At 36.9% G+C, this 12,442-nt stretch overlaps 1 protein-coding gene across 1 annotated transcript in view; it reads right to left on the reverse strand.

Moving 5' to 3' along the window:
* The window catches only part of LOC107719224 (cGMP-dependent protein kinase 1-like), a 57,604-nt gene extending 46,857 nt beyond the window's left edge, over positions 1-10,747 (reverse strand). The window contains exons 1-2 of the mRNA XM_016526599.1: positions 10,285-10,747; positions 2,785-2,951 (exon numbers count right to left, since the gene is read on the reverse strand). Of these exons, the coding sequence (XP_016382085.1) occupies positions 2,785-2,951; positions 10,285-10,589 (472 nt within the window). The 5' untranslated portion in view covers positions 10,590-10,747. The remainder of the gene's footprint in view (positions 1-2,784; positions 2,952-10,284) is intronic.
* Between the last annotated feature and the right edge of the window lie 1,695 nt (positions 10,748-12,442).

A 12,442-nucleotide genomic window follows, 5' to 3' on the forward strand; every position in this document is an offset into this window, starting at 1 on the left:
AAAAAGAAAGTAAACACTGTAACCAACAGGGCACTCGGTAATCTGGGAAGTTTGTGTGCTTTGGGAATCATATTTTTTCAACTAAAGCCAAGGTAACACTCATTTTACATGCAGCACGCAGTAAAAATGACATGAATATGACAGTGCGCAAATGCATAAATCAGCATAGTTTGAAATAACGAGTTTAAAGTTGATCACAGTGAAGCTGAACTCTCCTCCTGTCCGGATTCAATTCGCACAGATCGACTGTCATGCAGAGCACACGCGATCAGGCAATATACAAATGCACACTTCACAAAATCTCACAGCTGGATTCGACTAAGTCTGCAAGGTTTGTGAATTTAAATGTTCATTAGTCATTTAAAGGTTTGTTTAAATGATATGCGTATTTGCTTAATGTTGACGGCAAACAAGAAAGCATTATGTCTGCCTTTCTGTTACTAATAATATAAAAGCAATCGTTATAATACTTTTTGTATACCTTTTAATTCATTTGTTCAACAGTTCTATCTGATTATTAAACAGACTTCTATCTGTATTAGGCAGAACTGTTAAATGACGACAGCAAACAATGAAGAGGGAGAATGTGAGCACTGTGTGCTCTGGCGCTGCCGTTCTCAGTGCCATCAAAATAAACGTCAGGCAGAAAAACTTATCGGCAGATGCCGATATTTGAAATGCCAAATATCGGCCGATATATCGGTCGTCCACTAATCTCCATTCTCTCTGAATCCTTTGCTCTTGCTGATCAACTGCTGTTTTCTATGCAAACAACTGAATGTGGCAGAGCTAATGCTGAGAGAACAGATCTCTTATTACTACGGAACAACAACATACCGTAATGTGTACTGGGACTGTATACAGCCAATATCCACTTAGTCTCTCTTTCTAATTGGCTTGTGCCAGGATATAGTATGTTGGGCAAGTGCCCAATTTGTACCACAAAAGCATCAAACCCCTGGAGCATGACTAACGAAATCCCTTAATTCAAACCAAGTGTTCCACCATTCCCTCAGGAACATAAAGAGGAAAGACGGAGAAAATCCTCTGACCCTAAGAAAACACAACAGCTCTTTTCTCTCATTAAACCACAGAAATTGACAGATGTATTGACAGATGTAATTACTTCAGATACAGGAGGTCGACACAATCCTAACCTGGCTTCTGCAGGTGTCATCAAAACAAGATCAAATATTTAAAGAATATTCCAAATGAGTATCCAACACTGACGCATAAACAAATATATAAATACTAGTGATAGACCACGTCCACAATGATTAAAAAAATATATCACATGGACAGAAAAGTATGATTGTATGTATTTTGACTAAATATATTTTGACTAAGGACATACTCTCATTCATGACACTGCTAAAATGCGCTAACAAGTCATGTCATGCACATTCTCAACAAAGTATTGCATACAAGCACCGTCTAATTATTTTTGTGCAAAGAAATGTGAAGCATTACTGAACCTGCATGCATTTATTTCACGTATGTTAGAAGGCCATTATTGTGTATTACTGAGAGATTATACTGTCAAAAATATGTGCTTGTGTAAATCATATATGATGTATAATACATAATATATGTGACCCTGGACCACAAAACCAGTCTTAAGTCGCTGGGGTATATTTGTAGCAATGGCCAAAAATACATTGTATGGGTCAAAATTATAGATTTTTCTTTTATGCCAAAAAGCATTAGGATATTAAGTAAAGATCATGTTCCATGAAGATATTTTGTAAATTTCCTACTGTAAATATATTAAAACTTAATTTTTGATTAGTCATATGCATTGCTAAGATCTTCATTTGGACAACTTAAAGGCGTTTTCTCAATATTTTGATTTTTTTGCACCCTCAGATTCCAGATTTTCAATTTATTATTATTATTATTTATTCAGATTATTGCCAAATATTGTCATATCCTAACAAATCATACATCAATGGAAAGCTTATTTATTCAGCAATTTCGAAAAATTGACCCTTATGACTGGTTTTGTGATCCAGGGTCAAATATAATATAACATATAATGATTCATCCTCAGTTTCCTAATTAAAAAAAAACAACTACCACAAATGTTAAAATATTATGTTAATGTCTTCAAATTTGAAATGCCTACTCAGTAAGAATTCTGGGCACTTCTCAAACTTTCATTTGCCTAATTTAGCCCTTAAAAGAAAGTAGTTGAAGGGTCCTTTTAATTCTAATTAAAATGTATATATGGGCATTATAACTCAGCCAGTCTATTCTACTTATTGGCGTCAGTTTTAACTGTTTAAAGCCCATACCAATAAAACTGTTAAAATTAAGGTAGTTAACAATGGATCTGTAGTCGAACAGCTCTAAGAGGCTCCTCTGATAGGATCAATTTAACAAGCATTTCATCAATATAATCTAATCACAGGGTCAATATTCTGGATCCAGTATTGTGATCTACAGCAGAAACCCAAATGGTGACTTTGACCCCTGGGACTAGCGGTGCACTAAAGCCACATTAAGTCACTTAATGGTCTGTTTGGTCTGTTCCTAACAAAAAGATATCGTATGGCTTTAGAAGCTTTGGGAGACAGTACATAGGTAGTACAGAAAACTGTTTTGATAGTTTTATGGGACTTTTTGGCAGCCCGATTTATAATCAGAAAAACTACTCAAATGGTTCAAAGAAATTACGGTGAATAAATGATGACAGAACTTTCATTTTGGGTGAATTATGCCTTGCTAAACATATTTAAAGCACAGACTCTTTTCAAAAGGAACTTTTCCGTTCCTGTCTCTCACCTTCCATGACATAGACGAGGGAGCCCACATCCCCTTCTTTAATAATACAGCTGTTTTTGTCATAGTCCACTGGATACATACAGTCCACTATTTCCTGGATCTGAGACATCTCTAGGTTCTTCATGAAGTCATTGTCCAGAATAGCTGACTTGATCAGTTCCTTTGACCTGTACAGTGCAAAAAACATTGTTAAAAAGGTCCATGTCATTTATTTAACATAGTAAAGACAATGACTATGCCTGAAATAGAAACTCGCTGGTTATTGCTCAGAATACACTAAATACAACTATTCAAAAAATTGTTTGTGACACAAAATGCATTATGCAACTATAAACAGTGTCATACTACAATATGACCTCATGAACTCATTATGATTATGTGCACATTTAATTACATGAATGGTGTCCACTTATCATTTTTAATCTTAACTTTTGGCAATTCAATCAAACTATGAGTAGAAAAAAATGTAAAACAGCTGATACTATTAATATTATTAAGCATGGCTGGCAGTTTCATTCATCACATGAAATTGGAAGGTAATGCAAACACATTGCAATATGGGAAACAGCATCCAATACAATGTACTCTGTTGTACACATTTTGGCAAATGTAGTGTGTCATCCAGGTATTAAAATTTGCACACTATGCATATTATATACACTGTAGACAGTAAGAGCTGAATGATAGTATGGTAATCCAAACATAGCCAATGTGAATCCAATGAATCCACAAGGAATGTGGGTTTAGAAAAACAAGAGATGAAAGGAAGAGGATATTTCAAGAGCTGAAAGTAAATACACAAAATCTGCTGGACGTCACGGCAAACAAAAATCAGACTAGCTGAAAATGAGGTTTGCATCACAGACACACATTGTACACACATTTCAAGTAATTAAAAGTCAACGTAACCTCCCACACATGAACTAAGTAATGAACCTTTTCTGAAATGAACTTCACAGCAAAAAATTTCCAAAGATTTTTCTGTGAAAAATCAGCTGTTGTCTAATTTTCATGATAAAATACTTCACTACAGAGACTGACTTATGAAGAGTGTAAACACTGTGCCTCTCAAAACACTGCTTTGTTTGCCAGACGGAACCTCTTGTACAACAATTTTGAAGTGGATCTGTTTGACCAAAAAATGGAAGACGAGTATTTTGAAAACCTGTTTAGAAAGTCATTGGGCAATTTAAGCCATTATTTTTTGCAAATCCATTTAGTTTTGCTAATGGCATTAAATTGCTCAAGTGCTAGTGGATGGACAACTTGGTCTGATATGGTGGAGTATGCTCTTTAAATGACATCATCGCTGTTTATATTACATTTCCGAGCATTCCTCAACAAAAAGCCTATTACTGTGACAGCAGCTCCTCTGCTCTTGTTGTCCTGGACTTAAGCCAGTCTTCTGATTTAGTTGCTAAAACCCACAAACGCTCACCTATGAACCACACAGTGTTTACATTCCACAGACATGCTCCGCCGTGAACAAAAACAGACCTTTATTTTTTTAAGATGTCTGCAGTACTTTACGAAGAGCTTTTTTATTTGACTCAAACACACACGGACAGTCTCACCCTGAGGAAAATTGTATTGACCTTAAGATATAAAAATAGAAAGAAAAGAGACAACTGCTGACATACATTATAACAAAATTAAAGACCAATAAAATAAAAGTGAATAGCATCGCTCAGTTGATTTGGTGTTACAGGAACCTGATGAGCAATATTTGAGATCATATTGAGATTAGTAGGGTCTTGAGGAGAAATATTTAAGAAGCAAGACATATCAGCAAACATCTTCATTTGTTTTCAATATAAAGGAGTAGTTAAGGAGTGGTTACTCACCCCCGGGCCATCCAAGATATAGATGAGTTTGTTTCTTCATTGGAACAGATTTGGAGAAATGACTTGCTCACCATGGATCCTCTGCAGTGAATGGGTGCCATCATGAGAGTTCAAACAGCTGATAAAAACATCACAATAATCCACAAACTACAAAAATCCACACGACTCCAGTCCATCAGTTAACCTCTTGTGAAGTAAAAAGCTGATTGTTTGTTAGAAATAAATCCATCATTAAGCCATTAGAACTTTAAACGGTTGCTTCTGGCCAAAATACAAGTGTTCTATCTATAAAAATACTTTCTCCAGTAAAAAAAAACCCCATCAGTTCTCTCATATCAAAATCCACAACATGCTTGCTTAGAACTGTTTTAGACTGTTTTCACTTGTAAATGGCGCTTGATCTGTGCATATTTCTCTCCTGATTCAGACAATATATAATTTTCACTGGGGAAAACAATATTATGGAGAAAGGCCAGAAACAACAATTTAAAGTTAAGAAGACCTTAATGATGGATTTGTTTCTCACGAACATGCAGCTTTTCTTTTCACAAGATGTTAATTGATGGACTGGAGTCGTGTGGATTACTTGTGGATTATTGTGATGTTCTCTCATTCTGACGGCACCCATTCACTGCAGAGGATCCATTGGTGAGCAAGTGATATAATGCTAAATTTCTCCAAACTCTGTTCAGATGAAGAAACAAACTCATCAACATCTTGGATGGCCTAAGGGTGAGTAAATTTTAATTTTTAGGTGAACTATTCCTTTAATCCCAATTATATTTAGGACAAACTACACTACATTACACTATTTCACTGCAACAGCCTTACAGTATAATTAGTGCATACTCAAATCCAGCTGCAAATAGAATAGAATTTGAATTGACAAGACATTTAAATTTACATTTTTGGGGGGGATGTCAAAACATGAACCGACATGCACACAAGACATAATAAATAAGCCACCAGAAGGTCCGTAAAGGTGTTTACATGCAAAGCAATATCTGAGTAATCCCTCCAAGACTTGTGTGGTATTTTTTAAGGCAGTCTGTGTTCAAGAGGACACTGGCTTTATGGAGGAACAGTCATGGGAGATGTTTTACATCCAGTAAAAGCACAGAGATCACTGGCCTCATTTACAGCAGACGACCTCCGAATCATCCTGTAACCATCCCAAACTCTGTTTGACTTAGAATTTTACTCACTGCCTTTTTCAGGAGGACATTCACATCACACAGGTTGACAGACTGTCTCCCTTAAAAGGACAAAGTATGCTAAGGATTAAAGCAGAGTAAATTTGAGAAAGCTGTGGACATGGAGCTACAATGGCTGAATGTCTGCAAGAAAGTTTCTTATTAGTAAGCCTTTTGTTTGTCTTGCAACATTTTTTTGTCAAATGAATATTATTTAAAATACTTGAAACTGGAGAATGAATTTTGCAACATTAACACTGTTATTGAACCTAAATGAATCAACACTGAACCGACTCGAGCTGAATAATGACACTATTTTCTTCAGTAGATCTGCTTGTTGCTGAACTGAACTCGTTTCATAATTGATGAAGTTTACAGTTATTGAACTGTACTGAACAACACGAAACACTCGAGATGAATGATGAAACTATTGTCTCGTTAGAGCAGCTTTACAGCAGAATTTGAATTTGTCTCATATTTGATGACGTTTGCCTAAAATGATTATGTTATTTTCCTGTTTATTACTGTGAAGCTGCCTTGAAACAATCTGTATTGTATAAAGTGCTATATAAATAAAGGTGACTTGACTTGAATGAATTCTGTTACTGGTGCGGAGAACTGTCCCAAGAATCTGTATTGATTCACATAATCTGGCCTCATTGGAAAGCCATCGGTAGCTCTGTGGTTGTCTGTAGATGTGTGTGCTAATGAATTAATGGCCATATCTTCCTCTGTTTGTTCTGTCCATTTTCTGGGCAGAATGCTAAAACGGGAAGCAAAGTCTGACTGCAGCCTGATAACAGCTCATACTGCACATGACAGTGCATAATAACCTAAGACAAATGAATGACAAAGTAGATTTACTTCTAGGCTGCAGAATGAAGCTGCAAATAATCTGTCCTATATATATTTTTTTGTATGAAAACTGCATTGCAGACATAAAAATATTGATGCCCTGTTAAAAAAACAGCATTTGCTGTTTTAACTAAAATTAAAATTATTTATATAGCACATTGAAGCATGGCACCTGGTTTGAGTTGGTTTAAGCTGCAGCTTAGTTGGTCCTTACCTGGTCATGAGCTGGTTTAAGCTGGTCATGTGCTGGTCCTAAGCTGGTTGAGAAACTAGCTCCTGCTCAGGACCACCTTAAACCAGCTCATGACCAACTAAGGACCAGCTTAAACCAGCTCAAAGCAGCTGCCATGCTTTAAAACACACCTAACCAGCATATGCTGTTTTTTTTTTCAACAGGGTGCTTATGCCTATAAATGCAAAATGCATTGTTGTGGTCACTTTTAGCCATATTCTGACTCAGTGGAATAGAATAGAATCTTTATTTATATCTGCACAACTGAAAAAATTGTTTCTGCCACTTTTGTACAAAGTCACAATAGAACAGCCTTGAACAATAAACCTGAATCAGTCTGGTTAAGTCTAAGTCCCAAGTTAGTCCACTCTGCAGCCATATTGGCATTTTCAATTCCTGTAATAGGTACAAGTACTAAAACTAGAAGTAAATCTATAAAAAAAAAAAGCAGTTTTGGTTATTGAAATAAAGCTCAAACAAACAATTTCCACCATTCATGTTTTACAGGCTCATGGTTCCCTCCTTCTGGAGATCCAACCTGCAATCTTGCAGCTTTAACCACTACACAAAGAAACATGACAAAGTTTTCAGAAGCGTGTCATGAATTGTCATATCCAAAGGACAAAGGGTCCAGTGCAGACATTCTTATTTCAGAGCAGAACTTCTGATCTCTGATATTTCAAAAGACCTCAGACCGCCCAGGTGTCAGAGATGAGTTCAGAAGAGACATATCAATCAAGACTTCAAAAAAAAAAAAAGTCTGGTCTTTCATCATTTTAAGTGTATCAAATCCCACTGCAAAGTTAAAGGGGTCATCTGAGGCCCATTTTACACAAGTTGAAATGATTCTTTAGGGTCTTAATGAAAAGTCTGTAACATAGTTTGGTTAAAATTTCTCAATGGTAGTGTAAAACAAACACCCTTTTTACCCTGTCAAAAACAGCTCTTTTCAAGCAAGCAGTTTTGTAGCATTTTCCTTTAAATGTTAATGAGCTCTGCTGACCCCGCCCCTCTCTTCTAGCCGCTCTCTGAGGGACTGTTTACTTTAGCCGCATTCATCGTGAAACTTGCTAATTAGCACATTATTAGGAAAGGTGATTTGCAAAGATTAATTAAAAAACCTTATACTCACTTCTGTTGGTGAAGCTGGATCACGAATGATTTGCGTGAACATAAACGCATTTAGTTAGATCGGGGCACATTCCCTTCAAAAACAAACGTAATCCACTGCGTCTTCAGCGGCTCAGATGTCAGGAGTAAATGACGACTGCTATGTTCATTATTACATCCAACAACACCTCAGTCGCTTGTTAGGAGTCATTCTTGTCTACATCTGCTTCTAGTTAAAAGTTCAAACAACTTGTAAAAGTGCATGTAGCATCCGATGACCCCTTTACATGCAAAAAAGAATCAGAAACAGGAAGAAACAAGATGCAGTTATGAGACAGAGGCACTGTAAGTGACATTCAAATGGCAAAAACACTCCACTGAAAGAAAAGAAAGAGGTATGTCACTCACTATTATCAATTTTGGCGAAAGCACAATTTGCCTTTACTTCGAAGAAAAAAAGAAAGCAACAGGACAGTGGATACATTAATGCATCAGCAAAAAAGACACACAAAATAAAGATAAATGGATTTTCATCCAAAATAACAGTTATCCCCCTGATCACACACAAAGATATAGAATCCTCTTCCAACACATTATGAGCTTTCGAAGTGTAAAGCAATATTGATGCCAGTTCGCTCCCATCTGGCAGCCCAACACATGCTGTTATGAAAGCTTTTTTCTTTTAAATCTTCATAATCATTCCTTAAAGTGCTGATCAGCTCAAGATGCAAGCAGAATAGAAGAAAAGACTACTGCGATAGGGTTCAAAGGGTTTTTCTGTACAAAACAAGGTTACATTGTAAATTAGTGCAGTGTTGCAAATGTCAGATGCAGAGCAGATGGGGGAGGCATGCGGGTCAGAAACAGAAGAATGATGTTCCTCTGCTGCCAAACCACTAGATGCAAATTAATTTAGGAGTCTGTGTGTTCATGACAGCAGGCTGAAATGCAAAAATCCTTCACTTCCAGGGGTACTGTTTAGTCTGATTAGGTCCTCTGTCTTGACAGTGTCTATTTCAATTAAAACACAACACGACACACTATTGTGTGCATAATAACAGTTGAGCATGTGTAACAGTGAAATAGTGTTCGTGATCCACCTGCTGCATGATATCATGCTGCTTTGATAAGCAAATTACCAGTCCGTTAAACAAAGCAGTTATTATAGTCTTTGGGTATTTCCCACATCAATGCTCCTATTAACTGCTCAGTACGGACATGTTATTCCTGGTTCAGATGTTTCCTTGTGGAAAATCAAACTTTCTTGGAGCGTCATCAATGACATGCTTCTGCAAATGTGAATGAATGGCATTTTGAATAAAATATAATGAATTTGTCTCGGTGAATTTTGAGATTTACAACAGACATCATAATGATTTCAATTGTGCAACCTGCACAGCCCATGTTATTGCCGTCCTTTTCAAGAAAGTTACCATGGAAACCATTGCCAAAATACCATAGTTACTCCAGCTAGTCTTGCTACAGTAAAACTGTTTACTTGATGAAATATGTGGATAAAAAACTGTGTAAAAATAACATATTTACTAGTTACTATTTTAGCAAAAACTACAGTCATTTTTTATGGATGATGTTCTGAAGAACAACTGGTGAGTTCAGTAAAGTATACAGCATGCATTCTTTTCTTGTCTACAATATCTATGCAAAAAGCAGTATGTCAAATCAGTATACAGTGTCCAAATACACAGTATGACACACTATGCAAATATTTGGTGTACTGGGGCATCTTCTGAAGTGAAGCTTCTTGTCTCCTTGTAGGGATCCATCCATGTTACAGGGTTTAAGCTAACCTTGGGTTCTGTAGGAATGGATTTTGTCAGATTCAAAAGTTGAAAAATAAAAAAACATGTTTTTAAAAAAACAGAGAACTGTGAGCTGGGTGGCTTTTTTTTTTATTGTAAGAAAGGTGTTCCTCATGGTTACACTGCTGTTGTTTCCTAGTGGTATTTGTAGGCTACTTCATAGATAATTTAGATTATTTATTTATAGAGCTTTATGAGGTGTTTAATGACTTTAACTTTAATTCAATATTCAATTCGTCAAATAACAAATTCAACTTTTTAAAGAAAGCATGATGTGGTATGTGATGACTCTACTTTGTATTAAAGTTTAAAGTGGAATTTAAATTGATTGTTTTAGGTGGTAGGCCTATTGAATGGTTTTATTGACGCATTCGATGGTTTAGTATTCGATTACTTTGATGTCGTATTTAATCATTTCAATGTTATATTTTTTCGAGTTAACCTACTTGGCACTCTTGGGGACGTTGGGCAGGGTCACGTGACTCAGCTGCTGGACGTTGGCTGGTTCGGCGCTGATTGCCTGGCGTTTGGTGCGCTGATGCTCCTGCAGCTCCGGACGGCTCTGGACCTGTTGGGTAGCCGGGCGGATCACGGAGCGGTACTTATCCAGTTCGTTTTGCAGTTTCTGAATGAGTTCGTCTTTCTGATCCAGTTCGAGCTCCAGTTCGTCAATGAGCGCGTCTCTCTGTCTCAGTTCTTCAATTTTCTCCTGTAGCGCGTACTGGAGGTCGCGTAAAGTCCCCATCATCATCCCTTCTGAACCGAATAAAACCTCCCAGAACTGCACTTTTAGTAACTTTACTGAGAGGAAAGAAATACTATGCACTAAACCAGCTTCTATTCTACTCTAAAATGACCTACAAAACTACAGAAACGAGAAGAACCTTTGGGGGAAACGGTCTCTCGGTGTATCCGTGTGAAAAAAAGAAAAGGAAAGAATCAGCGCTCAATTCCGCAGAAATCCTCACAGCTCTGACAGGAGCGTATCCGTGTGAGGCTGAGCGCGCGTCGCTCGTGGGCAGTGACGTGATGAATGAGTGGAGCTCGAGACTGCAGGGAACGCTCGCGCGGGATTCCTGGACAGTCAGGATTGATCAAATGCCATAACTTGCCGTATGTGTCTACACAGATATTGCCTTTAAAACCAAACCTATCTGAGAATTATTCATTGGAATAAAATGTTAGCCCTTTAGTCACCTCTAAAATTCACTGACATTGCTTAAATAGCTTGATTTATCTCCACTGTGGAGAGCCTAGCTGGTAGAGATGCATCATGCTTGAGTTTGAATATACGGCTGTTCAGCTCTGTACAGGTGGTAACCTTTCAACTTTTTAGACAAAAACTTTACAATATGTGCTAAATTAAATTAGAATCCCTAAAACCTGGAGATATGAGGTCATAAAAGTCAGAGAAATTCCAAACTTTAACACAAAACTCAGCTATAATGAAGGCTTTTCTGGGTTTTAAGACAAGGTCGGGCAAGTTGTCACGTAGGCTGTTTTATATGTTGGCATTTTAATAGAATGTATAAAATACAATTTCTGTTGGCCAAAGAATGGTTTGATATTTCTCTGCTATACCACCACAGACACCTTGTTGAAGACCCCTAGTTTTACTGTTTTCAAAAAGCCTATAGGTTATTTAATGGCAGGTTTCCATTGTGACAACTAAAAATAAAGGTTCTTTATTGGAATCTGTGGTCCAAAATATTTATTCTACGGCATCGCTGTGGACACCCACTTTTGTAACCTTTATTTTTAAGAGGTTGTGTTTTATTCTTGGACAGTAATGACTGGAAATGATCAAATGCCATAACTTGCCGTAGGTGTCTACACAGATATTGCCTTTAAAACTAAACCTATCTGAGAAATATTTATTCACTGGAATAAAATGTTAGCCCTGGTCACCTCTAATATTCACTGACATTGCTTAAATAGCTTGATTTATCTCCACTGTGGAGAGCTTAGCTGGTAGAGATGCATCATGTTTGAGTTTGTATTCAAGTTTATAAAAGGACATACGGCGCCCTCAGGTGGCAAACTATGAAAGACACACAGGAACAATGAAAAGATCCGAGGGCTAGTGATTTTTATAATAATAATAATAATAAAACCTTATTTATATAGCACCTTTCAAACATAAAATGCAACTATTTATAGAGACAAGCCGGACAAACAGAGGTGTTTAACTTCACAGCCCTGCCTAAGAACAATGATATCTGTGTATGGATGCTATATAGGGCTATCTATTCTTAATATATAAATTAAGTGATAATAATACTCTCTGAAGAAACAGTGGACTATATCCAAGCACCGTTGTGCATCTGATCTGGATGCCTTTTTTGGGCCTGCAATGTTCTCTTTGCAAGCTTTAGCTGATTAATAAACTAAAAACTGAGGACAGAGCTTAAAGAGACACAAAGACAGTATGAGCAGGCGGGCATGAGTGAAACAAACCCTCATCTTTGCTATCTGAAACCGCTTGTGAAAAGATCCCAAAGGCCTACAACAGCACCCAGATGTCTACCATTCTTTGGATAGTTAAAGAAGTCAAAAATAACACACAAAGAACAATTCATCTAAACAATGCCTGAAAATAACAAA

This window comes from Sinocyclocheilus rhinocerous, unplaced genomic scaffold (genome assembly GCF_001515625.1).
Source record: "Sinocyclocheilus rhinocerous isolate Xijiao unplaced genomic scaffold, SAMN03320098_v1.1 scaffold513, whole genome shotgun sequence".
Lineage (NCBI taxonomy): Eukaryota > Metazoa > Chordata > Actinopteri > Cypriniformes > Cyprinidae > Sinocyclocheilus > Sinocyclocheilus rhinocerous.